This window comes from Electrophorus electricus, chromosome 21 (genome assembly GCF_013358815.1).
Source record: "Electrophorus electricus isolate fEleEle1 chromosome 21, fEleEle1.pri, whole genome shotgun sequence".
Classification (NCBI taxonomy): domain Eukaryota; kingdom Metazoa; phylum Chordata; class Actinopteri; order Gymnotiformes; family Gymnotidae; genus Electrophorus; species Electrophorus electricus.
In genome coordinates, this window is record NC_049555.1 from 7,787,148 (window position 1) to 7,814,418 (window position 27,271).

General features: G+C 45.0%; 2 protein-coding genes across 10 annotated transcripts in view; both read left to right on the top strand.

Annotated features, from left to right (window-relative positions):
* rnf111 (ring finger protein 111) overlaps positions 1–12,062 on the top strand; it is a 29,027-nt gene extending 16,965 nt beyond the window's left edge. Inside the window, exons 4-14 of one of the 2 annotated variants that reach the window (XM_035520936.1) lie at positions 414–571; positions 2,588–2,806; positions 2,950–3,302; positions 4,698–4,947; positions 6,669–7,038; positions 8,104–8,229; positions 8,463–8,580; positions 8,971–9,051; positions 9,255–9,350; positions 10,042–10,145; positions 10,447–12,062. In XM_035520936.1, the coding sequence (XP_035376829.1) occupies positions 414–571; positions 2,588–2,806; positions 2,950–3,302; positions 4,698–4,947; positions 6,669–7,038; positions 8,104–8,229; positions 8,463–8,580; positions 8,971–9,051; positions 9,255–9,350; positions 10,042–10,145; positions 10,447–10,564 (1,993 nt within the window). In that variant the 3' untranslated portion in view covers positions 10,565–12,062. The remainder of the gene's footprint in view (positions 1–413; positions 572–2,587; positions 2,807–2,949; positions 3,303–4,697; positions 4,948–6,668; positions 7,039–8,103; positions 8,230–8,462; positions 8,581–8,970; positions 9,052–9,254; positions 9,351–10,041; positions 10,146–10,446) is intronic. The other variant, XM_035520937.1, reaches the window with a different exon arrangement.
* A 328-nt stretch (positions 12,063–12,390) lies between these two features.
* On the top strand, positions 12,391–26,945 carry sltm (SAFB-like, transcription modulator). Of its 8 annotated transcripts, none has more exons than XM_027007322.2 (20): positions 12,391–12,563; positions 13,276–13,363; positions 15,683–15,738; positions 16,126–16,153; positions 17,304–17,883; positions 18,539–18,582; positions 19,117–19,241; positions 19,394–19,543; positions 19,973–20,088; positions 21,006–21,154; positions 21,296–21,396; positions 21,542–21,598; positions 21,752–21,909; positions 22,000–22,180; positions 22,267–22,391; positions 22,887–23,060; positions 23,276–23,602; positions 24,128–24,269; positions 24,745–24,905; positions 25,108–26,945. In XM_027007322.2, the coding sequence occupies exons 1-20, from the start codon at positions 12,429–12,431 to the stop codon at positions 25,202–25,204; spliced, it is 2,994 nt and encodes a 997-aa protein (XP_026863123.2). In that variant the 5' UTR covers positions 12,391–12,428; the 3' UTR covers positions 25,205–26,945. The 8 variants fall into 8 exon arrangements, with proteins under 8 accessions (XP_026863123.2, XP_026863124.2, XP_026863125.2 ...); XM_027007323.2 differs by having other exon boundaries at positions 24,748–24,905; XM_027007324.2 differs by having other exon boundaries at positions 21,767–21,909.
* Positions 26,946–27,271: the final 326 nt, after the last annotated feature.

The following is a 27,271-nucleotide window of genomic DNA, read 5'->3' on the forward strand; positions in this document are numbered from 1 at the left end:
TTCTGTCGCCTGCTTCTTATTCTTCTTTCTGCTCGCTCATAGCTGGAGCATCTAAAGTGGAGCTTGTTTCTGTACTGTAGCTAAAAGCCCTGCTCCTGCTGGACAGCCTCCGCTTACAGTGCTCGCAGGAGCTCGCTCATGTTTCATTACTCTTGCTAGCTCATGCGGTTGAGCTTCGATTTCATCGATGGCTTTGCGTGTCCTATCAGCACTCTTCCTTCACGGCCTCTTGCTGGGTCTCAAACAGCCTGAGCTCATATTACACTCTCCTCAGCGTATGAGAGCTTGTGCTTAAACTCATTCACCCTGTGACACGTGTGCCTCAGACTGAGGCATTCCGGTGTTCTGTATGACCGACCAGGTTGTTAAGTAATGACTTTTCTGGTTTGTGTGTGTGTTCGTGTTTTCAGCAGGCCGCGGTCAGTGGGGGGTCATGGTAGGATGCACTGGGGCCCGAGCTGCTCTCAGAGTCGGGCTCAGGAGGGCCGAGGGCGCCACCGCCTGTCCACTGTCATCCAGCCCCTCAGGCAGAGCGCCGGCGAGGTGGTGGACCTCACCGTGGACGAAGATGGTAAGGACACCACACCTCATAATAATGCAACATTCACTTTGGTCCAACGTTTATCTTTTAATTTTCTAATTTTAAATTATTATTTTTAGCGTTCGTCATTTTTCTTATGGGTACTTTTCCAGCCTCAGGGCTCGTACAGTGTAGAGTATGTTGAACAATACCAGTGTGCCAAACAAAAACACAAAGACAAACGCACTGTGATAACTACAAATAACAGTATGACTAGATAAATAGTAGCTGAGCATAAACAGAAAATGCTTACACACACACACACACACACACACGTGCGCATTCATTCGTGGCTCTAATTTTTTTCTCTGTCGTGGGGGTGTGGCCAATGTAAATAAACAGGAACTGACCTCCTTCCCTCAGGCCATGTGTGTATTATTATGACTATACTGGCATCGCATCGTTTTAGGCACCCCACCCCCCAAAAGTCTTTTAATATGCTGTAATTTGCTTGGAAGTGCATTTGTGACAAAAAGACAAACATTTGCTTGTGAATCAGTGATGCCGCTTAGTATCTCTGTGTACTTCTAAATGCAGAACTGACTCTTACTTTTCTTTGTCTATTTATTTTAGAAAATGTGTTGTCTCCCAAAACAAAGTTAACCAAGGGCAACAAATATTAAAAAAAAAACATTTAAGAAAAACAAGAAGGCTAGCACTACCATCATTTAAACCATTATGGTACCATATTTATGTCTTAGTTACTACATTCAGAAGATGAAACATTTGCTTTGTATCTAAATGGATAAGTGAATGTTCTCTAACGTCTACAGTAATATTCTAGATTTAAGTCTATAGTGCATCATATGTAGTTTGTAGTACATTATATATAGCCTATAGTACATTATATATGGGTTTAGAAGCTCTAGATTGTCATTGGATTATCCAGTTCTGTGCTGCCTGGGGTTAGAGAAGTATTAGATGTCACATCTGATGCACTTCAGTTTTCTATGTGTGTGTGTGTGTGTGTGTGTGCGTGTGTGTGTGTGTGTATACATAGATGTGAGTACATGTGTATTTGGGTGTTGGGTGGAATAAAGGAGAAAAGATGGTAAGAGTGAGGGGCTGAAGAGGAATGAGTGTGGCACATTCAATCAGGGTTGTTCAGTCATGACCATTCACACTCTCCAAGCCTGTTCCATGCCTGCACCATTAATAATGATTAATCTATATCTTTTAATCAAGCGCTGGGATATGAATAGACTGTGCAGCTGTAGTGCGGCTCGCAGGCTGGGCTGTACCCTCAGCCCTCTCCCATATTCCGCGCGGGTGTAATTGTGTGTTTCTTCATTTCATTTGCAGGCAGTATAATGAAGTCTGTCTGTTATGCACACTGCCTGAGCTTTCTGAAAGACAATGAGTTGTGCTATTGAAACCAATTAAACTGCCACTCTGAATAAAGGGATGTGTGGGTTTGTATGAAAGTGTGCGTGCGTGCGTGTTTGAGTATGTGTGCCCTCACGTGCGTATGTGTGCATGTGTGTATACTTGTGTGTTCGTTACACTGTGCTCCTTATAATCTGCTGTGCTAGTAAGGTTCATAAAAGAAACCTCATTTACATCACTTAGATTTGATTTCCAGTTGAAAGTGGTTTGTGTTTTTCGTGAAGAAGCACAGAGCTCAGAGATACAGCCACATTTGCATTTCTTTTGAGAGGCAGAGAAATTAATTTGTGAATATGAAAAGCAGATGGAATGCTCACTCTGGAATGTTAATGAGCATCTATCCTCCTGGGCCACTCGGTCACTGAAGCAAGTCTCTTACACATATATACACACACAGTCTCTATTACAAACATGCACACTGTCTCACACACAGACTCTAATACACACATAGTTTCACACACTGTCTCACAACCAAATTAGAGATTTAAAGACAGACATCTGGCTAAGCGCATGCATCTGATCTGTCTGTGTGTGTGTGTGTGTGTGTGTGTGTGTGTGTGTGTGTGTGTGTGTTTGTGTTTGAAAATACGTGAATATGCATGTGTATTTTGGCCTCCTCAGATCTCTCAGTTGTGCCAACCACTTCAGACAGCGTTCACTCGCAGCCTGCCAGCTCTTCATCCTCCTCTTCCTCGTCTCTCCACGCCTCTACCTCAGACGCGGCCCATGAGCCCCCGGGGCCGTCCGCCAGCTGCCCCGCCATGGTGGCCGACCGTATGCTGGAAGCTCACTCCCACGCTGGGGTCCCGGGGCCCAGCACCACCGCCACTGCCGCAGAGGGTGAGGGCGTCCTGGCCGAGCACCTTACTGTTTATCCGTGACATCTCATGTGTTGAGCTGAAATGCTATTGGCTTTATTTCTAACTACTTTTTGATGTTTCTGAGTCCTCACGAGTGTCTTATCTGGTCTTTTGCATAAGAAGACGGGAGGAGGGGACCGTTAGGCGACAACGGAGGAGTAGCGATGCCCAGGCTGCCGTCCTGCTGCCCACAGCACTCGCCCTGTGGCGGGCCCTCCTCGGGTCACGTGACCCTCGGCCACGCCCACCTGGGGTGCATGCAGGCGGGGCCGGCGCAGCCGCCCGGCCCGCAGCAGCCCACCACCTCCCAGCACGCCCACGGCCACTCGCACCACTTCCACCACCACCACCACCACCACGCAGGCCCCGCCCCCTCCTCGCTGGCCTTCCCCGAGCCCAGCTGCCCGTTGGAGAGGCCCACCGCTGTGACGGCCCCCTGTGGCGCAGTGGGCGGCAGCGGCCAATACCACGACCAGGTACCACACGGCCCGTAACCGAGCTCCAGGTGGAGCAGGGTGGCAGCAGCACCACCGTCACACTGAGACGTACATCAGTCGCTCTGGATACAAGCGTCTGTCACATGGCCGTTCTCTGCGTGTAAATGTGTGTGTTGCACAGTTTGTGTATGCTGACCGACGGGTGTAGTAGTGCTACTGAAATGTCATTTCTTTTATTTACAGGCTAGTATATGTATTTATAAAGTACATAAAATATAGAATAGCTTATAAAATATAAAATAGCTGAACTGCGATGTTGAAGGTCTCATAAAGTGTTTTGCGAGGGGGGCGGGAAGGAACTGCGTGTGTGTGTGTGTGTGTTAGTAGTGTTCCATATATTTACTGTCCTGTTTGCTCCCTGTTCAAATAATTTGAGGTATTATTAAAAGATGCCCCTTACAATATGTAATGCTCTTTATATTTAGATAATGGAGTTAGCAGGGGAATAAAGCATCTGTGTCTTATTTTAACATTTTTACACGGGGGTGGGGGGTGTTTTTTGTCTGAAGCTCCCCTAGCTGCATAGCATGAGCTCTAAATAATTCACATGGAGCTAATTGCTCCTGTATTCTATTCTAATGAAAGATCGTGTGTGTGTGTGTGTGTGTGTGTGTGTGTGTGTGTGTGTGTGTGTGTGTCTGCGTCTGCGTCTGCGTCTGCGTCTGCGTGTGCGTACGTACGCATCTCTACATAATGGTGTTTTCCTCTGTGGGTCTGGGGGCTCTCTCTCAACACTCACAATGTTCAGTGATGCACGCTGAGTTCCAGAAGACGCATTCAGAGTTAGCAGGAACAGGCTGCAGTTTCCATGTTCCACGTTGAATGCATTAGGCAAGCGGTGGTGGCTGTTGCCGATGGCACCGTGAGCAGTGAGATCCCTCGGCTGGCGATCAGATATGCGCAGACGGGGGGGACTAGGTGCGCTGCCTCATCTTTTATACATCAAAGCCTTAAATGGGATTAGAAGTGGCGAGCGCTTTTCAAACGCGTGACCAGGCGCCGTCCTGGGTCGTTCTCTTACTCAGACGCCTCATTTCTGGGGTGAGCGGCTCCACTCAAACGAGTGCTCAGTCACCTTTCAGATCATTTACATCTGTTTTATTCCACTGATGGTTCATTAACTGAGCTGATTTTTTTTTTTTCCCCCCCATTCTTTTGCCCTTCCACATTTCCCACTTCTCCCTCCCGTTTCTTTCTCTCTCCCTCCTCCTTCCTCTCACCCACTCTCGCTCCCTCCCGCACTCTTTCTCTCTGCCGTGCTCTCATTTGATTTTTTCCTTGTTCTTTCATTCTCTTTTTCTTTCCCTCCATTCCCTCTTTTTTTTCCCCTCATTCTTCTTCTCCTCTCTCCCTTTCTCTCTCTCTCCCTCCCAGCAGACTCTGCCTGTGGATCTCAGTAGCAGTGCTGTGCGGAGCGGCGGCTCCAGCAGCGCGACCTTCGGCGGCGCCTCCGCCTTCGACCCGTGCTGTCCAGGCTCCACCTCGCGTCCTCCGGCCTACGTTTCCCAGGCTGCACCGGGGCCCAGCCAGCCCAACGTGGTGGAGTCGTTCAGCCCGGCCATGGTGGCCCAGCCGCAGCCCCAGCCTCAGCTCTCGTCCTGCAGGCACTACATGCATCCTTCCTGTAAGCACCACGCCCCTCGCACCAACACCACGCCCCTTACCCTTAAAAGATCAAAGGGCGCCACTCGTGCATTCCTTCAGAAGGGAATTCCAAGGTGGTTTCTTTGGACAAGTCGAGCTACATAAACCTTGGGCTTCACTCTTCAAACTAAACCACTTTATTTGAAGAAAAGGAAGTACAGTAAGCTTATGCATATTTATTTTGGCAGGGGTTTATTCTATAGGGTAAAAATAGAATAGACAAACCTCCCAGCGTGTTTTCTAAATTGCAAGTAAGGAATGAAATGTCAGCGGGCACTGTTGGCACGTGGTTGGTTCAGTCGGATCAAAATGAAGCCCGCAGTGGTGCGGTATCCCCTGCCATTACATTCTTCACGTTGAACTTATGCATGTATGTGTTCAGTGTGTAGGCCAGCCCAGCACCGAGGGTAATTAGGTAAAGCACCTGATGTTTAATGTGGTCGCTACTGCAGGTAGTGATTGCCCAGCAGTCGCCTGTAATTGCGGCTTCTCCTCGCTGTAGAGGCGTGCAGAATGTGAATGAGTGTGGCAGCTTCCCTGGTGGCTCTGTATTTAGAGGGGTAATTGCTGTGCACTGGAGCACCTGCCTTTCTCTCTCTCTCTCTCTCTTTTCTCTCTCCCTCTCCCTCTCTCTCTCTCTCTCTCTCTCTCTCTCTCCCTCTCCCCCCGCCACTCCTCCCCCCTCGCGCCCTCCCTCGTCTCTCGCTATCTCTCCTCCCCTCCCCCATCTCTCCCTCTCTCTCCCTCCGTCCTGTCTCTCCCCATCTCTCTCTCTCACTCACTCACTCCACCTCCATTTGTTGGTCTAGCCACCTCTGCCTCTCTCTATCCCTCCATCTCTCTCTCTCTCTCTCTCTCTCTCTCTCTCTCCCTCTGTCTATCTCCATCCATCTCGCGCTTTCTCTTTCTCCACTTTCTATCAATATGTCTGTCTGTCTCAGCCAGATGCAATCCCACTGGTACCTCAGCCATCAGTAACTCATTTCTACTCCTGGGTAGTCATGCGTGTGCAGAGTGGCTGTGAACCGCACACTCAGTTCAGCTCTCCCTCACTGCTCGGTGGTCTGGCATTGCCTCACTGCTCATGGAGGTTTGAAAGGCTCCACTGAGCACAGCCAAGTGTCGCACAGTTTCAGACATTTAAACATTTTGCTTAAAAATCTAGTAGGGTGTAGAGTCATCATTACAACATCTAAAAATATAGTAATAATCATTATTCTGACAGCAGCTTAACAACGCAGCAAGAAAACTACAGAGAAAATTGTAGAGGGGGAAAAGGGATAACCTCTCCCACAGTTCCAGTCACGGTGCTCTGTTGTCATGACGAAGCATGCAAATGGTGCGTTTGCCAAAGCTTCAAGTTTGAGGGAATTAAACAATAATACAAGAAGAAATTGAACATTGTAGAACTAAGTTTAAATTGTTGAATGCATTTAGCTTTGCAACATAATTGGAGAGGAAAAACATGAATAAATAAAGGCTGAAGTATAAAGGTGTTTATTATAGTGAGATGGGTGTGTGTGTGCATATATATACCTCCCAACATTGTTGCTTACTCATTGCTTCTCTCTCTCTCTCTCTCTCTCTCTCTCTCTCTCTCTCTCTCTCTCTCTCTCTCTCTCTCTCTCTCTCTCTCTCTCTCTCTCTCTCTCTCTCTCTCTCTCTCTCTCTCTCTCTCTCTCTCTCTCTCTCTCCCCCCAGACGGCCCCCTGGCACGTTCCTTGCACCACCAGTCCTCCTCATCCTGCCCCCACACGCATGCCAGTGCCCCGCCCCCTCCTCAGCCCCCACCGCAGGGCGACTACGTCATCCCCCACCCTGTGCTCCCCTTCCACGCACCTCTGCCCTCCCACGGGCCCGCCCACGCCGTGCCGCCCGCCCCGCCCCCTCCTCTCCAGCCCCATCACCTCTCGGGTTCCGGTGCCCCGCTACCCCAGCACCTGGCCCCCGAGCACCAGGCCCTGCCGCACCACCTGCCTGTGCTGGGCCCCAACCCTGTACAGAGGCTCCATCAGCACGAGATCCTGCAGCGGATAGAGGTGCAGAGACGCAGGATGATGCAGCACCCGACGTGAGTGACTGCACCAGGGGCCCTATTACACTCCTGCTGGAACTCTTCCACACCTACAGTACCTCACACACCTCCGTTAGGCCGCAATAGCAAACTGCTCGCTAACGTGTGTGTGTGTGTGTGTGTGTATTTACTGGGGGAAGCTGGTAATTTGATTCCCCCCCCAAAAAAAAAAAAAAAACATCCCTAAAAAGATTATAGATATATTTATATATAATCTTTTTAGGGATGTTTTATTTATATATATATATATATATATATATATATATATATATATATATATATATATCCCCGATTGATTTGAAATTGGAAATCAAATTACCAGCTTCCCCTTGTAAATCCTGTGCATTTTATTACTGAATTATCGAAAGGCGCAAACAGATAATACGATGACTGAGGAGACATCGTCTGTTGTGCTGGACGGCAGGTTTCCTTTTAAAAAGCTTCAAGATGGGAGTTGGAATAAAACTAAAGTTGTGTGCACGTATTGCAGTGATGAACTATCTTTTGCACCGAAGTCTGAAGTTTCACCTTTGGGGAAAAGCACATCTTTGCTGATGTTAGTGAAGGTGCTAGCACTGAGTTTATAGCCGATGTTCGTCTAGCTACGCTGGCAGAGTGCAGCCAAGCTAGTCTGCCTGAGCAACTGCTTAAACGAAAAGCATATGACCTGCTTGACTGGAGTCATTTCAAACAAGTTCACTGTTTTAAGTAATCTTACTCAACTATGTTGAGATGTTATTATAAAGTTAAATAAAATGATTACTCTAACCAGATTCTTTATTCCAGCACATTCCAAGTCAGTACTAGTATTTTAATATTGTAATAAAATTTTGAAACTTGATTAACCTGTGATTAATCATGATTAATCACAGTCTGTTATTTTGATTCTCAGTTATTTTTTTAATCGATTGAGACCACTAATATATGTATGTGTGTATATAAAACCTTCACGCTAACTGGTGACTGCTACCTTTCGTTCACTGTTAGACGCAGGTCATGCTGGTGCCTTAGGAATAAGCCTGTTTGGCCTCGCTGTCTGATTCTCCTGTTGTCATCCTGCAGCCGAGCACATGAAAGGCCCCCCCCACACCCGCACAGAATGCACCCCAACTACGGCCATGGACACCACATCCACGTGCCACAGACCATGTCGTCACACCCCCGCCAGACCGACCAGAGGACCACGTGGTACGTGAAGCCTCCACAGACCACAGCATCGCCTTACTGACCCATTCCAACTCTGTTTTTGTGCTCAGAACTATTCTAATCAGCAGTTTTCTGATTAGAATAAAATTAAAATACTCAAGAGCTAAATATAGTAACGTCATGAGTAAATTGTTTTGTTTTTTCATCTTTGGAGCCTTATATAACCGCTGAATAGGTTTGCTGTGTTGATGGTGCCTGTTATTGCTCTACCCCAGGGAGCTGGGCATAGAGGCGGGCGTGACCGTAGCCCCGTACCCTTCAGGACATCTACACACCCATCTTCCCCACTACCATCCCCCGCCCAGACTGCACCACTTCCCCATCCAGCTGATGGTGAGACCCCTCCTCTGCAGCACCCACTCCCAGCCATAATTACACACATTATCATACATTAGCATAAATAATGGAGGACTGGAATGGGTTCAGGTATTGGACAGATTAATGATGGCAGACTCAAGCCCCCCAATTCTTAACATCTGGTATTTCAGTGGCAGATTATTAGACCTCATGAATTATGCATTGCTGGTTATAGCCATTGCTCAAGAGCCGTTTCAGACTTAAAGATCAAATCTGACACGCTTAGAAGTAAACAACAGTGTTTGGGTAGTTCAGATTGAATAATTTGTTAATCGTGCAAACATGCTGCCCGTCTGTTTTTTGGTAACACGGCTGCCTCTCAGCCTGCAGATATGAGCGTCTCCCTTTTCTGCCTCTCTCCCACAGCACACTGGCATGCCTGAAGTCACCTATCCGCACATTCGCTACATCTCATCCAGAATGACTGGATTTGGCCGAACCTATGAGGTAAAACTTACACCGTCAGTGAGGGCAATTAAAAAGCGCTTAGCAGTTTAGAGATGCTTTTACACCCCTGCCAGCCTCAGTTTAAAATAACAAAAAAAGAATAGTAACACATTAATTAAATCTCTAATGAAAAGAAAAGGCACTGGCTTGAAAAACGAGTGGAAGTTAATTTTTTGATTTGTTCGGTTGATTGTGCTGCTCAGGATCTGCTGCATTTAGAGGAACGTCTGGGGACTGTGAATCGAGGGGCCTCTCAGGGAACTATAGAGAGGTGCACTTACCCGCACAAGTACAAGAAGGTGAGAACACACCTCGACTCGCGCGGACTGTGATTGGGAGTGCATGCTGTCGTAACAGCAAACACGGCCTTCCAGTGTTGAATGTGCTGGAGAGGGCCATTAACGAACAGCTGTTCTTGCTAAATATGAAGCCCTCTTCAAACCTGGTGAGAAATTAGTGAACAGTTTCACAAGGGAGTGACATGTCTCAACTGACATTTTATTGTAGATGTTACACCTGGTGGGGACTAAGGTCTACAGGTTTAAGGTTTAAGCTAGGGAGTAAGGCCAATTATATAAAAATGAAAAGGTTTGTTTTTTATAAAAAAAAAAAAAATTAATACAAATATTTAGTCATCCTATTGGGCTGTAATTTCACTTAAATTCATTATTTTATAAAAATACAATAGTATTTATGGATTAAAATGCTGTAGTATTTATGGACCCACTAACAATATAATATAATTTGATGAAAAATAAATGAGAGTTCTCAACCAAAATATACACTTTAAGTAGAAAATGACCATGTAACCCATCTGATGCCATGTGACACAGCAGCTGTCTCCGTCTGTGTGAAAGAATGACAGTTTGGATGCTGCATGTGTGTGTGTGTGTATAATGGCCTCTCTGCATGTGTGTGCATGCGTGTGTGTATAATGGCCTCTCTGCATGTGTGTGCATGCGTGTGTTTATAATGGCCTCTCTCTCACAGAGAAAGCTGCACAGTAAGCAGGATGAGGAGGAGGGGGCAGAGGAAGACACTGAGGAGAAATGCACCATCTGTCTGTCAATACTGGAGGAAGGGGAGGATGTCCGGTAAGCCTTTGACGCGTGCGCTGCCGTCTCTTTTGTCCTCGTATCCAGTCCAGTCTGTGCTCTTGAGCCAGATGATAAAACACCTTTTCCTTTAAGACTGCTTGACCAATTTGCTTCACTGTTTATTCCCAGTTCATCAGTAAAACGCTTCCCCTTTCCTTCTTTTATATCCTCTTGTGCCCCCTGCTGGTAGAACATGTGACCTACACATTGTTTTGTGTTTGTTTCTCCTTAGTGTGCTCATGTCCAGTCGTTGCTCTTCCTTACTCTTCTCAGTGCTTTGGCCCTTCTTCTTTTTCAGACGCCTGCCTTGTATGCACCTCTTCCATCAGCTGTGTGTGGACCAGTGGCTCCTCACTAACAAAAAGTGCCCCATCTGCAGAGTGGACATAGAGGCCCAGTTATCCTCTGAAAGTTGATGCTGTTTTTCTATGACCTTTTTTGGGGGGTGGTTGTTGTATCTGGGGTTTTTTTTTTCTTTGCATTGTTTTCTTTTTTCCCTTCAGTAACACATTCAACCAAAGATGGCATGAATTTACCTGTGCAGATCCAATACTGAAAAAAAGAGAGAGAGAAAAAAAACTTGCGCAAAGAGTGCCAGCTGTCATATAGTACCAATACTGCAAGACTACATCTCCATTAAGAGTTTTCAATTTTATGGTATTTATAAAGCTTTTATGTAGCTTTTAATTGTTTTCACAGGTGTCAGTATATTATGTGTTCTTTGTCGTTTTTGTTTTGGGTTTTTTGTTTTGTTTTGCATGGATCCTTGCAATGCATTTCTTTGCACATATAAATGATACAGAGCTAGCAGGCTCTATGGACTTGCGGGCAAGAGTAGCTGCTCTAGTAAAGAAGCATTTTTATGTACCTAATGCCTTGCTTTACTGGAATAGAATGTCAACCTCCATTTTAAAACATTGCAGGACTAATTTTATGGATTGGTATATTGATTAGTTTTATGTTTTAGACAATGTGATCTGATTTTTGTTTTTTTGTTTTTTAAAGTGAATCAAGACATTCCTTAATTAGGAAATAAGATCATGCTTAACAGATGGGCTGCTGTATCAGTGTTCACCCACCCCCAGCGTTCTCCTCCACCGAGGAACCTCCTCTCACCTTACAGGATAAGCTTGTGTCCTGCATATTCCTCCACACCCTTGGATTTGACTACACATCCCCCACACTTTATGTAGTGTGTTTCTAAAGACCAAAAAACAAAAAAAACAAAAAAAAAAATCCTGACTGTCACCTCTTTGTTCTGTTTGTCTTTGTGGTCATGATATGTGATGTTTGATGAGGGCAGTGTTGGACTGTGCTTCCTCAGTAAACCCTGTCACACCTGGTCAAGTGGGATCTTGGGCACGTAAGCACAGCGGCCACAAGCCTGGAGGAATTGAGAAAACGGAGTATTGATTATCATGGATTCCTGGACACCCTTGTCTCTCTGCACATCTCTGAAATGGACTTTTCCAGACTGATTTTCTGTGTTTAGATATGGTCATTACATACACATACTCTGTCATGAGTGCATTCTCTCTCTCTCTCTCTCTCTCTCTCTCTCTCTCTCTCTAGCTGTGCAGCAAACTTATTTGTTTATTTTTCTTTTATTTTCTTTTTTTTGCTGCTGTAAAAGCCTAACACTAATATTATTCTCAACTAGCTAACTTGCATATACTTGCACATGAAAGACAAAAGACAGGAGTGCTTTGAGAATGAAAGTGCGCTGAGGCCGTGTATTTCCTCTCTGTTTGCTGAATTTTTGGGGGAAAAAACTGTAATAATTTTGAATGGAGTGTTGGAATGCAGTACTTAATGGCAGGTATCCATGCGTTCATAGACTTAATGGTCCCAGGATGATACTCCAAGGGATTTACATTAGTTTTAAAATAATATTAATAAAGTTAGGTAACACTTGCGGTGTCCACTGTGTCACTCAATAACAAAACATCCATGTACAACTGCAAACTTACTTTTGTAATTACGATATAGCTAGTGTAGAGCTATTCTTAAATGGAAACAATCCTCTCCTGATCACCGATTAGTCAGAAATTCTTTCACTTCTGCTAAGACATCGTAAGAATACCTATTATTTTATTAACTGTTAGGGAAGGGACTGTGCTGAATGTAAGAGTTTTAAAGATCTCTTTAGAGAGCTGTATCTGTAAACGCGAGATAACGCTCAGTAAACGTTTCTAAACGACGCGTGTGACGGAAGTGCGTCAGCGCGCTCTGACGTCATCGTGCGAGCGTTGTTTTCTCCGTGAAGAACTGGTAGCTAAAATGGCGTCGGGGGCCATTTCAGCGGAGACTAAGAAAATTACAGATTTGCGTGTTGTAGATTTAAAATCAGAACTCAAGCGGAGAAATCTGGATGTCACAGGAGTTAAAAATGTTCTTGTTGCAAGACTGAAACAGGTAAGTATCAAAGAATTGCACTGGCTTGGCTAGCGAGCTAGCGGCTGCATCCACACAAACGGCGAGTTCAGCAGCTCCTAACTGCAGCGTCTTATTCTTGACAACGCGATACAACAAATAGATAAAGTGTAGCTATGGCTATAACTATATGGCTGTTTAATGGGCCTGTATTGAGGTGGCTTATTTAGCTTTGAGAAGGCTTTAGTTTTGTACTTCGCTACCACCACAAGTTCGGTTTCTCACGCGCTAACTAACGTTCACTTTAGTGAGCGCATCGCCACGCGCGCACGGGTGTGCTGGTGAAATCCGGTGAGGGCTGTTTAGTCTAACGGCTCATAGTGAAACAACGTTCTGGCTACACTTGACTCGAGTGCGTTGCGTTTTGGCCATCACCTCTACCAGGGATGAATGACGGAGCGCTTTTATGGGAAACAATCGACCGTAAACGGTCTGAGGCCTCAGCCTGCAAATGAGCGCTGTTCCAATAGCAAGCTCATGTCGACAGTGCTTTATCGTACCACGCTCTTTTGGTGGCCTGCTGGTTGAGTTTATGCATTTCGTTTTGTCAAGTCAATTGTATTTATATAGCACTCTTCACAACAGATGTTGTCACAAAGCATCTTTACAAATGTCCGAGTCCAAGCCCGTACTTGGCTTACTTTAACTGTATATTTTAGTGTAATTAATTTACACTAAAAGTGTCCCCCCCCAGGCAATAGAGGACGAAGGTGGCGATCCAGACAACGTTGAGATCCTCGTGTCAGCTGACACGCCTACTCGAAAGAATGCAAAATCCAAAGGTAATGATGCAGCTGCGGCTTCAGGTTGGTGCGGTTAAACTGACGACTCCAGTGATCCAGCTTTTTTCTTACCTGAGGCACGGAGGGCTGGATGACTTAATCACTTGATTTAGCTGTGAAGACACGAAATTATGGAAGACTAATGGTTGGAAGCTGTAACTGTTGCTCGTATCTCGATGGCAGGGCTTTATTTCACATTTGACTCCTACGTTTTTAGCTGTTAGACAATTTCTGGGTGGTTTCCATTCTTCATATTAAACACTCTCATACCACACTGAATTCGGTGGCAAAATGGATAGTTTGCACATAACATGACCACGGACGGACGCAACTTTGTCAGCACGCTTTCAGCACACGCTTTCAAAAATAGCAAACCCCCCCCCCCCCCCCCCCCCTCATTTCACTACAGAACAAATAGTATTTGTTAAAGGAGCAATAGGTAACTTTTTTTTACCACCAGAAGTAGCAAAATGCTTATGAAAGTTTTTACATTTGAGAGTTGCATTTTACTGGAAATGAGATGAAGGGTCAAATTGCTTTGTAGTCAGTTTCTGAGCCAGTTTGTGCTCCACAGAGGTGGCCATTTTTAAAAATCGTTTTAGTATAGAACCTCAAATATCCAGGCCACTAGGTGTCTGTATAATGTCGGTGTAATTCACGATATGGAGCGTCATCATTGGAAAAATGACTAATTGCGCCTTTAAGTTGCAGAACAGACAACATTCACCAAAATATTTGCTGATGGAAGTGTTTTCACGCCATGTCAGTTTGTCATTAATGCCATCAAATTGTTTGAGGCCATAATTGACAGCTGTGTCTCCAAGTTAAAAATGAACAGTCTTCTGGTCTTCATGGCATTCATGATCAGTAATGATGTACCTCTTAGTAACTGCTGGAAGAACACCAAAAATTAAAACACCAGCAAGCGTGTTCCACTGATGCAACTTATGAAAATGCAACTTGTTAACCCAAAATTAAAAACCAGGGAGAAGTGAATGGATGCTTTGATCATTGCAATGGAAAAATGAAATTTTTTTTAATTTCCTTATTAAAACATGCTATGAGGAAATTAATTGACAAATCAGTAAGTGTGCATAGAATGATTGAGAAATGTGTCTGATTAATTTGAATACAGCTTGCCAGTTTGTCATTGGCAAAAACCATTCTTGAAAATGCATATTGTAACACAGTTTGAAACTCTAGAAAACATCCCAGACACATCTAACAAATAGGCTACACTATATGATTTTGGATGAACGTCCCCTTTATGATGTGCATTCTGAATGAGTGCTACCCTCTGTTCTCTTACTGTGTGTCGTTCTCAGTTCACTTGAAAACCCTCATAGAATGGAGGAGCCTCAGAGCCTCCTGTGAAAGCCTCAGAAAATGGAAGGCAGTTATCATCAAAAAATTATTCAACTTTAGCAATAAATGACTTAATCTGGAAAAAGGTGCCCATGAGCAGCAGTTTTGGTAGATGTTAAGTAATGGCATCTGAGACAAATGTACCAGGAAAGCTGTTTCAAAAGTGCTGAAGTAATAAAATGAATGTTTGTTTTATTTATTATTATTTAGTTTCATATTATGGTCTGTGTGACATCTTGGTGTAATGGCCACTGAAGGTTTCTATAGACTGACCAGGCAGGCACAAAGGTTTGTTCATTCATGTTTCTTTAATAATTTATTAATGCTTTGTGACATCTAGGGAAAGGCTTCAAGGCCAGAAAAGCAGTTTATTCTGGTTTATTCCTGTACTGAGCCCCAAATGATTCATAAAGTATATTTATCTGATGAATACATGAATATTTGGGGCATATTGGTGACACCTTCAATGATTGGAATGCTAAAAATTGATGGACAATTACTTTATCCCCCTGAAACTGTATAAAAATTGAGATGTCTGTGTAAATCAGTCCTTCTCTGGAAGGCACCTGTTATTAACCTGCAAATGAAGAACGGAACCAGCTGTTCTCTTCAACTGACTTGGCTATCCGTTGTCATTTTTTATTGGATTTATCTTTTGATTCTTATTGAATATATAATTCCCCATATCAGCAAACAGAGCATTTAGGAACCTCTGTGACCTTAAAATTCTGGTGGTGCCTTTTTGCAGTGTGTGTGTGTTCGTGTGATTTATATTTATGTGTATATATATATATATATATATATATAAGAGCGAGAGCTGGTGGAACGAAGTGCTGTGTTTTTGCAATTTAATGTTGCATCTGGTTTGTGTTATGTACACCTTCTATAATTACTATAATTATCTTAACATTGGCTGACATGTTTTGAAGGTCTTGCATGTCTGTGTCCATTCAGGAAAGAAGATTGATTCCGACCTTGACGTTACAATGGAAGAGGAGTCATTTTCCAAGGTAAGGGCTCTATGAAAACCTGTGTTAATAGAGCAAGATTAGTTTGCATGTTCCTTTTGGTCTGCGTAGTGTTTCATATATACGACTCTCACCATGGTAAGATTAGATCTGACGCAAAAAGTGTTGACACTACTGTTGGAAGTGTAGAAAATTTATCTGGCTTATTGTACATCTCTGAATGGACTATTTTAATAAATGCATACGAATACAAAAACATCGTAATTATACTTATTTTGTGGCTGAATGAGAAAAATGCAATACTGGGAAAAGGTGTTAAAGACTTGTCTGTGACATCCCCTTTTTCTAGGTTTTCAGTGTTCTAGTAAGACTTGTAATAATGCTCTGATTTGTTATTTAATTGTTCCGATTTTTTAAATTTTTCCCCAGGAAGCAGAAGAAGAGGAATTTGAGAGAGGTATGTGTGGTTTCACGCTGGGGTGGGCTGATAATCTTTTTAGGCTCCACAGGTTCTTGCTCCTCTGAAGGTGGGACTTTCCTTCCTTACTTTGCGCCTTGCTTTTAAATCTCTTTGCGACTTGAGATCCCGGTGTCTTTCGTCTGCACGGTACCGACAGGACTGGGAACCAATTATTGCATCATTTTGCTCCTCACGTTGAGCACATCTGCTGCATCAAAGGATGGATCAGATCCGACAGTTTCTCTTAACACCGACTTATATTGCCGACATGGTTTTGCTGAGAAAGCATTATCCTGCTGCTCCTTATGAACAACGGGGGAGGCTTTTAAAACATGCACAAGGACTCCTCATATCATTCTCCTCAGATCAGGATTCAATGCATCAAACGGGCTGCTTCCTCCTTCTGTGGACGTTTGGTAGAACTGGGACGGAGACATGCTGCTTGTCTTGGATGACCAGTAAGGTGATGACGCAGCATGATCTCAACTCCCCCTTTTGACTGTCAGGTATCATGGCTACGTGTCTGGAGTGGAATGCATGTCTCGCTGCTTTTGTCTGGAGCATGGTCAAGACTACATAGGGCTCAGAACGTGTTCCCAGTGGTGTGTTGTGGACAGAGCCCAGTGGCGCGAGCCGGTTCTCCAGCAGATCAGAGAGGATGAGGAGTCCCCTCTCTCCTTCCCTGTAACAAGTCGAGAAGGAACTTGAGGAAAGTGTTGGAAAGATGACGCTGGACATGGCTTTGATGAGCCACATGGCTTACTTTGGACTGCTGGAACAAGGACTTGTTTGTTTGGCACCCATGAACATTTCTTTAATACCAAACGCATATCTGTAATGCACAGACATCCAAACCAATTTCAGCCATTGGAAGGAAGAAACAGGATCCTTCTAAGATTGGACCAAAGAAGAATGCTGTCAGTGGCTGTTTTATAAGAAGTTATTGTGCCTGAGATGACTGAAGATTGTTGAATCCCTCCATTTTTCTAAGGAATGTATGTTTTGTGTTATACCTGTGGTTTCTTCAGCTACGATGACCACTAACACTAAACTTACTCTCTATTCTGCTTTCTAGGTGACGTAGCTCAGAGATGTGAATGTTAAACAATGTGTTTTTGCCATGTCTTATCCTTGTTAAATCCCTCAGATGTAACTGATACTGATGATGCTACTCGTGAAAATTCTAAATCCTTCTCCGGTGGGGATGGCCTCGCCGAACCTGAGGCACAGCCAGAACCAGATGTGGAGCCTGAGGTTGAGGCAGAGGCGGAGCCTGAGATAGAAGCAGAGGTGGAACCTGAGCTTGAGGCTGAAGCTGAACCTGAAGCCCCTGCGATGGAGGCCTTGGAAAGCGAACCTGTTCCCGAACAAGCCAGAGAGGTCGAAGATGATAACATATCCGTCACCATCCAGGCTGAAGATGCCATCACCCTGGATGTGGATGGCGACGACCTCCTGGAAACAGGTAAACATGTGAAACTTCCAGATTCTGAGGCAGACAAGGGCTGTGAGGAGCCAGAAGCCTCTGCCGAGATGAGGCAAGAGGCAGACTTGATGGCTGAAGCAAAGGACGGCCACAAAGATGGTAAGAGGGATGACGGGCCGAAGTCTGATGCCACCAAGAAGGACAGCAGGGAGGCCTCGAAGAAAGCTGAATCGGGAGACAAAGAAAAGGATTCTGGGAAGAAAGGCCCCTCTTCTACTGGGGCAGCAGGTCAAGCAAAGAGGTTTGTCTTTCTATGTCAGTTCTTTAAGATACTTCTACCAAGTTCCAGGTCACTAAGAACGCAGCATTGTGGGTAGCTGCAAGATTTTTTTCTCCTCCCATAACGAGTTGTTCATTGTACCTAATTCCTGCCATTGGTTTCCTTTGATTTGGTTGGCCTTTTTTTTTTTTTGAAGTTGGTTAATTGGTGGCATTAAACAAGGAGATCAGAACACGGCTGTTACTCACATTTCCAGCACTTTTATTGCCTTTTCCAGTCCATACTTATGGGTTTAAAAAAGAGCAGTAGTCCCAGTGATGACAGAGGGGTTTATCAATCACCAATGAAGTGATTCGCTGTGAAGTTGAACACACTGCTGAAGATTTCATTGACCAAGAGAATAAATTGGCAGAAACCTGAGCCACCTTGCTCCCGTGGAAAAGCAATGAAAGAAGCCTTATTGGAGTTACCCAAGTGCAAGCCTTACCTATGAGGATGTTGTTTTTTCTTTTTTGTTGTTGTTGTTGTTTTTTCCTTTTTTGTAACGCACCAAAGCGACGTTTTGAATGATGGTTGTTTGTGTGGATATGTATGTCGGTGCCCACAGGTTGACCCCACTGTTCTTGTATCATTTGCTCATTTCTCTCTTGTCACTCTCACCATAATTGCATTGTAGCTCCTCAAAAGACAGAGATGGGAAGACCACAAAAGATGAGAAAGGTAAGGGTGGCTCTCTTAAATTACTTGCATAAAAGCAGCCTGAAGTGATTTACATTAGTAGACATTTACCAAGTGATTACATGACATGCTATTCTGAGAAAACAAGATGGTGTCGGTTAGTCATCTATCGGCTTTTGAGCCATGGCAAGCCTTTTGATCGGAACTTTGATCTGAGTTGTAGTCATGTGGTTGTTTTGCACAAATGGTGTTTCCAATATAAAGTCATAGAGGCTTATTGCCAACCGTAACTGCATGTGGGCACATGAAAGCAGCAGCCTAACTCGTGATGCTGGCTAATGTGCAATTGTCAAGCTGTAGAGGGCCTGTCTAAACCAGGGATTTACAACTACCACTACTGCAATTTCTCTCTGGACTTGAACAGTCCAGTGGAGCAGAATACCATTAAAAATATTGGAGCAGTAGAGTCTTGCAATATAGCTCATCAGAAAACAGGACATTTGTTTTCTGTCCAAGAGAGTAGGTAGGCCAGGTGATGTGTGCTTGATGTATTGAGTGTTTGTCATTGACCTTTAGCTTGGGATCCGTATTTAGGAGGCACCGGCAGCAGCACAAGCTCTACGCGTAACTTGTGGGTGAGCGGCCTGTCCTCGAATACGAAAGCGGCTGACCTAAAAAACCTTTTTGGCAAATATGGAAAGGTAACGCCACCTTTTTTGGAGACGAACTTGGGAGGGCATTTGGGGCCAGGGAGCGGTTTGACTAGTTTTAGCATAAATTTATGAAGGTGTTAAAGTAATACATATAATTTCAGACTTAATGTTCATCTCCAGATTTTGTTGTTTATCTTAAGGTTTTTAGTGCCAAAGTGGTGACCAATGCCCGCAGCCCGGGAGCCAAATGCTACGGCCTGGTGACGATGTCCTCCAGTGCAGAAGTGGCCAGATGCATCTCCCACCTGGACCACACAGAGCTCCATGGCCAGCAGATATCCGTGGACAGGGTAAAGGCTGCCACTTATTGATGCCCTTGGCTGCCCAGTGGGCCATAGTCTAGCAAGATTGACCAGGGAAATCAACTAATCACTCCTCATATATTGTGAGCTTTATAAGGTGTGTTAAGTGTGATGATTCTCCTGAACTCTTGGCGTCCCTACATTTGGATGCTCTTTTGGTAGACTGTTAATGAATTGAATCATCAAACTTGGTCACAGTTTCTCAGTTACATAGTCTGCTACTTTCCCCCCCTCTCTATCAATGGAGCAATCATGTTTAGTATGTAATGATCACAGGGAGAGGTCTTTAGGAAGGTGTGCCTGAGAATGGTATGAGGGTTCAAAAGGGTGTATATAATTGCAGATCATGAATGTTGTACTCTTTGAGGATGAGCAAAAGGGGATTTAATGGTATGTTTTATGGTCCTGGTCCTTTAGGTTAAAAGTGACCCTTTCAAGAAGGACTTCTCTAAGAAGGAGGGGGAGGACAAAACCGGGTCCAGTAAAGCATCAGGGGAGAAGCGGACACCTACCGGGATGAAGGCCACTAGCAAGTGAGAATCTTGGGTGGTGGTGGTAATAAAATTCTATATATTCATATATAGACTCAAAGGCTGTTTACACCTTGCATTTTTCGTGATCAATCATGTTTGGATTTCAATTGACGTGAAAAGCTTGGTAAAAATGCTCCCAGGATGCATTGCAGTTGGATTACCATCAGATCACTCGAACCACATTTAGATGTGGTCGAGACAGCTCTTGAACAAGTTTTACTTTACATGTAAACTGAATGGGTCTGCATGCAGTTACATAAATGGACATGTGTCTGCCAAGTACTGCCAAAAGATGAGGTAATGCAAGATGGAGGATAGTGTCTCACCAGTTAAATTAAATGGCTGGCATCATATGCAAAGGAATGACTGGTATTCTGTATCCGTGAAACCAGACAAAATTCTTTGCCACCAATGCTGATTTCTCTTATGTGCCTAAAGTCATCTGGAATATTGCAGAAATGAAAGCAGCTGTGAGAGAGAGCCTTCTCTGCTGAGGCAGGCCATTCATTGCCTGCTTTAAATGGTTTCTTCCAGAATAAGACGGCATATAACACTGCCAAAAAAAAAACATGTTTAAAGTAGGAAATAAATGGAAGTTGTATTGGTGTGCACTTTATGCAGCAGAGTAAACTTTGCTCTCATTATGAAGTGTAAACGGAATCTAGTCTTCAAAATCATGTAAAAGGAATTGGTGTGATTTAAATGAATTGTGGGGATTATTTGTATTTGCTATATGTAGGTTTGCTAGTTACCATCTAACATGGTAGTGCTGAGTGAAATATTTTGTCTTAAGGTTAACTTTGAGACCTGCACAGAGAGAGATGTCTGGGGCAGGAGCACTACATGATCTTGGCAAGTGCTCGGCATGCGTGCTGATGGATGTGCAGGTAGTAATCCCAATGCCTGCGTCTCCATAGGATTCAGGCTTCTAAAAAGGAAGAGAAGAAGCCCTCTGAGAAGGAGGCGAAAGACGTCTCCAAGAAACAGGACTCCAAGAGCATGAAGGTTGATGCCCCCTCCTCTGGCTCCATCTCTGAGCCTAAGAAGGAAGAGAAGAAGCATGGCCGTATGTTTTATGGATTATTTTGTCGTGTTACCCCACCTCAGTGTGTGTGTGTGTGTGTGTGTGTGTGTGTGTGTGGGGGGGGTGTTTTTGGTTTTTTGTATGAATGGTGTAAAGAGCTGTCTCTTGTTTATTTTCCCATAGGGAAGAGTCCAGGGAAGATGGTAGTGATTGACCAAACTAAGGGTGACCAAGGTTTCAATAAACTTCGCCCTCCGTTCAGACGGGGAGGGAGGTTTGACAAGGTAGCTGATGAAGTGCTGTATTGTGTGGTTTTAATTAAAGTTGATGTATTAGATCAATCACCATTGATTACATTAGCTTGTTGGTTTGTTTTAATTACTGTAATGTCTGAGATGACAGTCCAGCCTTGTTCTTCTCATTCTTCAGCCTGGAATTCCCAATATGATGAACAGACGGCCCAGGTGGCTCATTCCTCCTGAAGAGGTTTGTAAACTTTTTTTTATTTTATAAAACCACACCAGCCTGCACAGGATAAACACTTGAGCAGAGTTGAGCCCAAGAGAGACTCAGCTCCCCCTTATTCTTTTTTTCTTGTGAGGATGCCTGGCAGTTAAAAATGCCTTCTTTTAATGGCAGTTACCATTCACACAGATGGAGGCAATGAAGAAAAGCAGGCCTTTGCTGACTAAGGGTGGCAGTAAGGATATCTTGCCCTTTGAGAAGATGAAGGAGCAAAGGATGCGCGAGCGGATGGTCAGAATGGAGCGTGTCCGCAGGGCCATGGAACTGCGCAGGTGCGACACAGCTCTCACACTCCGACTCGTAGACACTCGCGCTCTCTTGCACACTCACCCTGTTTTGCTCTCGGCGGCTGTGGCATGCAGGCGGCGTGAGATGGCTGAGCGCGAGCGGCGGGAGCGAGAACGTCTGCGTGTGCTGAGAGAGCGTGAGGAGCGGGAGAACCTGATGCGAGAGCGCCAGCGGCTGGAGCTAGAGCGGCAGAAGTTGGAGCGGGAGCGCATGGAGCGGGAGAGGCTGGAGAGGGAGCGGATCCGCATAGAGCAGGTGGGCCACGTGCCGCTACCACTGCATACGCCCCTCTGACCTCTTAATTCCCGCTCGCTGAATTCAGAGCCTTGTGATTTTGGCAGGAGCGGCGAAAGGAGGCGGAGCGTCTGGCACGGGAGAGGGAGGAGCTGAGGAGACAGCAGGAGCAACTGCGCTACGAACAGGAAAAGCGCAACAGCTTAAAGAGAGGCCGTGACGTGGACCACAGGTGCCCAGCTCCACTCCCTCACAGCCCTTCACCACCAGGCCAATGCTACTTAATCTTATGACTAGTCCCTCCAAGAATTTGCTAGTAGAAGTGCTGTTAGCTTTCTAACTAAACATTTAGCAGTGAAATTGGTATGAATGCAGAATGCATTTAATGGTAATGGATATTAAAGAATGAATATGACTGTCTCTTCTGAAGTCTAAAAGACTTGATTAACTGCAGTAAAAATGCTCAGTAATGTTAAGGTAACTACTCTGCAACAGCGGTACTTGTCAGGTGGTATATGGGCCTGTTCTGACAGGCATAGTCTATACTGTGGTTGTGTTATGGCCAACTAGTTGTGCACTGGGAAGGTTGTTCCAAGAACATTCCAGCTGTTTTCCAGTCAGTTTATTGTGGCAATTCGTACAACTTCAGTAGTGGTTTAGTGTGTCTGGGTGGTGGTGGTCATAGAATTTAAATGTGCTGGTTGCCTAACTCTTCTGCTTCATGCAGGAGGGATGACCCCTACTGGAACGGCAATAAGAAGATGCCGCCAGAGTCTGAGGGCCGGATCGGCCAGGCTTCAGACTACGGCAGCCGGCCGCAAGGCCGTTTCAACGACTTCAGCTCCAGGGACAGGCCACGCTTCCCAGACAGTGGTGCTGTTCAGGCCAACAGCTTTGACAGGTGAGGGGCCGCTGCTCGTAAGTCTGTGTGATGACAGTTGAGCTGTTGCGGTTTGGGAAGGGTTCATGGTACAGCAGCTGCACACACTAACAAATGGGATGGTTCTATACAATGGTGCAGTGGTTCCCAGTTTTTTTTGCACTCATCTAGCTCCCAGTACACCTGTGTGTGAGCAGTTTATGCTGTTCTGTGTTAATCCCGGTTATGGCTCTCAGGCGGAATCGCTTCGAGGGTGAGCCAGACAGCAAGAAGGCCCGGCCCGACCCCCGGCGGGACGGCTCCAGCTTCGACCGTTACCCCAAAGGCTTTGACTCTGTGCGCCGAACTGAGCCTCCGCCCCCTCCGCCCCGAGCTGAGCTCCGGGACACCGACAGAAGGGAGATGCGGGACCGAGATGAGCGACGGCCTGTGACTATGCCTGAGCGGCCAGCAGGGGGCAGAGCGCCTCCCCCAGCCATGACCCATTCACGCTCAGCCAGAGACACGGGCCACACCGGTTGGAAAAATGACAGTGGCATGAACACCAAACCAGGCGATGTCCGGTAAAGGCTGTAGGGCAATGTGTTAAGATCTGTGTGTGTGACCTGTTGTATTTTTCGTTTGTTCTGGAGTAGCCAAGCAGTGTCTGTGTATTTACTGTTGTAGTATAGGAGTCCCTGGGGAAAAATACTCCTCCAGTACACCTGATCCAGCAGAGCAGCTAATTATCAAAGGCCCCTAATAAGCTGGCTCAGAGAGTGAAAGTGGGAAGTGTTTTGAGCTCTGCTGGAGCATGGAGAACAAACAATAAAATGAATACTGTTGGGAAAATGGTGGATAACATCTTGGTTCACCGACTTGTTAACGAAGCAGCGGCACTTTAATGTTCAATTGTGCTGTGGTGGTAGAAGCTACGCCTGTAGCTGGCAGTGATGTGCTTACAGAATGCTCCAAACTCTAGGTATGGCTTACAGCACATGATGTGCTTACAGAAACAGTGTTCCCACCCTCACCACTAGCACCTGTTGTAAATGACAGCAGCGTAAGAGGCGTGTGGTGAGTGTCCCGCATTCTGTGTGTTCCACCAGGGGTTCGGTGCGACTGCGGCCCGAGCGTTCAACCAGAGAGGGCCCCGGGCCCGCCATGAGAGGAGCACCGGCCTCAGGCAGCCACAGCAGAACCACCTTCAGCAGCCGAGATGGAGGAAGGCCGGCTGTCATGGGAGAGCAGGTGAGCGCTTGCCACGCTTTTGTATGGGCACAGGATGCCGGGGAGAGAGACTGTAGTCATTTTTTGAGTTGCTGTAAAGTCACGTTGGAGATCACTGGTTCAGTGGAGGACATGCGCTGTATGTTAGTGTTGTCCGTTCAAAAGCTCAGTCCTGTCCTCTGGGACCCCCAACCAGACCGATTTGTTGGTTGGTTGTGTGTCTTTTTTTTTTTTTAACTCATGTTCAAGTTCCCAGCATATCTTGGCAATGAAGAATTCTGCTGCCCTTAATTACCTAGTTCAGGCATTAAGTAGGTAGAACAAAACTGAAATCTGGCCTGGCTGGATATTGCTGAAGACTAGACAGGAGCTCAGGTGAGCTGAGTGAGGTGTGCTGCAGCGGGGGCTCTGGCCTGCCAAGCCCACCTGTACTAGCGCAGGCAACAGAACCCTGTCATGAGTCACCTTATGCCCTGCTCTTGTGTTGCTGCTGCAGCAGCATTTCAGCAGTGGGCGGCAGGTGGTGGTGGAGAGGCACAGCCGTGACCAAGGGCCTAGGAAGGAGTGGCATGGGTCCGGGGGCTCCCAGAGTGGCGGCTTCCCTGATAACCGGCGCATGGGAGAGAGCAGGCCTGGCATGATGACTCCACACTCTAGGTATGGCTTTACTTAAGATGTATGAATGTTGGGTGGTGGAGGTTACTAACTACATAATGACCAGTGGACAGTTTATAGCAAAAGTGAACAAAATACTATTATGCAAGTCTAAATGGGTTTATGGTTCTGCATATGTGATTTTTCAGTAATTGTACACTGATCTGTATAATTTGAGGTCATAAATTGTACTGTGTGTTTACAGCCACTCCTCTGCTGGCATGAATAGAATCGTCCAGATCACCAATGTCCCCATGGCGGGCAGCAGTGGAGGATTCAAACCCTTTAAAGGGAGATTCTAGCATCCTGCCTTCTCCTTTTTGCAACCAAGAAAAAACAAGCACCCTTTATAACTTAATTTTTCTTTTTTAAGTTTGGGATTTTTGATGTTTTTAAATGGTTGGACTGTGGCCGACAGGTTATCGTGAAAAGATCATTTGTTTTTTGTATAGAGCTTTAAGCTACATGTAGGAAATGTTCCTCAACTATTCTGTGAACTGTAAAACAATGCCAGTGCACATACATGCTGCTCCAGCACATACAGTATGGGCAGCTTGTACAGTTTGATGATTGTTTGTTTAAACCAGCCTTGGCGTGTTGAAATTGCCTGTGTCTTAAAAGATAGAAAAAAGCAAACTTTGTGACTTTTCTATGCCAGTGTTTACTCATGCGGTAGCCCTTGTTTTAAACTCCTGATGACCTGCGTCATGGGGCAAAAGATGCAATGTAGTTCTCCATCAGGATCAGGATTAGGGTTAGGACAGAGTGCAGTGAACATCTGTGTTGGGGAGGCATGGGGCAAGTTCTCTCTGCGTTAGCATTTCACTTCACTCTGCTGCTGGTGCTTCTCATGAGTTGTCATTAAATTATAGAAGTTTTTTCTTTTTCCATTTCTGCTTTTACAGACACCCTACTTGCTACTGTATAGGGGTGGGGGGAGAGATGGACAACAAAAATACAATTGCACCTATGAAGAAATACAATGCAACATTTCACTGCCAAGGATTTATTTTTAATCAGGCGTTGTATCCCTCGTCTAAGGCTTTTTGTTACAGATAATATCTGTTTACTTACATCACACACACTTTTTGCCTACATACATATTTTGGTCATATGTACATAAACAGTTGAAACATTTGAATGCAAAAGAAGTTTGACCCTTTTAATATCCAGTATTTTTATAGCTTTTTGTCTTAAATATTTTGTGTAAATAGACATACAAAGGAAGTACAAATAGAAAAGGTATTGATGGGACTGAGTTAGAACATTATGCCTGTGTTGCAGTTAGCTCTAAACATGCATTGTAAAAGAGTTTTAGTTTGTCATTGGGTCCATCCACTAAGTTGCAAGTGGAGGAAGAATGCACAATGAGAATCTGATTTTCTCCACCTGTGATTGAGTACATACAGACTGAACAGGCTCCAGTGTGGTATTAAAATCAACTTAACATATATTGTCTAAACAAAACCATAGCAGATCCTTGACTGGAGCAATTTCACTACCAATGCTGCTGACTTCTGCCTGGCTGCCAGGCTGTGAGTTTTGGGGAGCGAGGCCTAGTCTGCCCCAAACCGATATGTCCTGCATTCCTGACTTCAATGTGGAAATAAAGTCCAGCTATGAGTGTGCCTTCTACGCAGTATCCCCTTTGCCTGCCCCAGATCCTTTACAGTAGCCAGCTACCCAAATTGCATGAAAGGTTTTGCAAAGCTGAAATGGTCAAAGCTAAGCAGGCATCTTAGGGGCAGCACTAGCAGTATAGTGTGTTCAGGACAAAACCCCAAGCCTTGCCCTCCAGATATTTTTGTATTTGCTGAAGCCCTGTAGAGTCCTTGATGCTGATAGAAGTAATAAGTACTTTCTGGTTATCAGGTTCTGTAAGAGTTTGAGGTGGCCTAACACTCATTCATTCTGGTGCATCTATTACTGTATAAAATGAGGTATTTTTTGTCCCCTAGCAGTGCATTCTAACCATAGACCAGTGCATAACCAATTAAATTGCCTAAAACAGTCTTAAGACAAGCCTGTTTTTGTCAGCTTAAAAAAAAAAAAAAAACACCTCACCAACATCTTTTACAAACCCTACAACTAGGCTTTGTTGACAGTCCACATGAGGAAAAAAAAATGAGATTAATACAATTTGGGAGCAAAGGTTCAAGCTAAAGCACAAGCTACAAGAAGATACAGAAATATTGGCAATCAATGCAAATGACAAGCTAACAGTTGGCTACAAAAAGCAGTGTCCATGTGCACATTAAGAGACACCTTATTACTTGGACAGTTTCCCTTATAGATTAGGTGTAGAATAAATTACAATGAGTGGGAGTCTTCCTTTGCTAATAGAGAATATATCACTAGGCTTTTCCTGT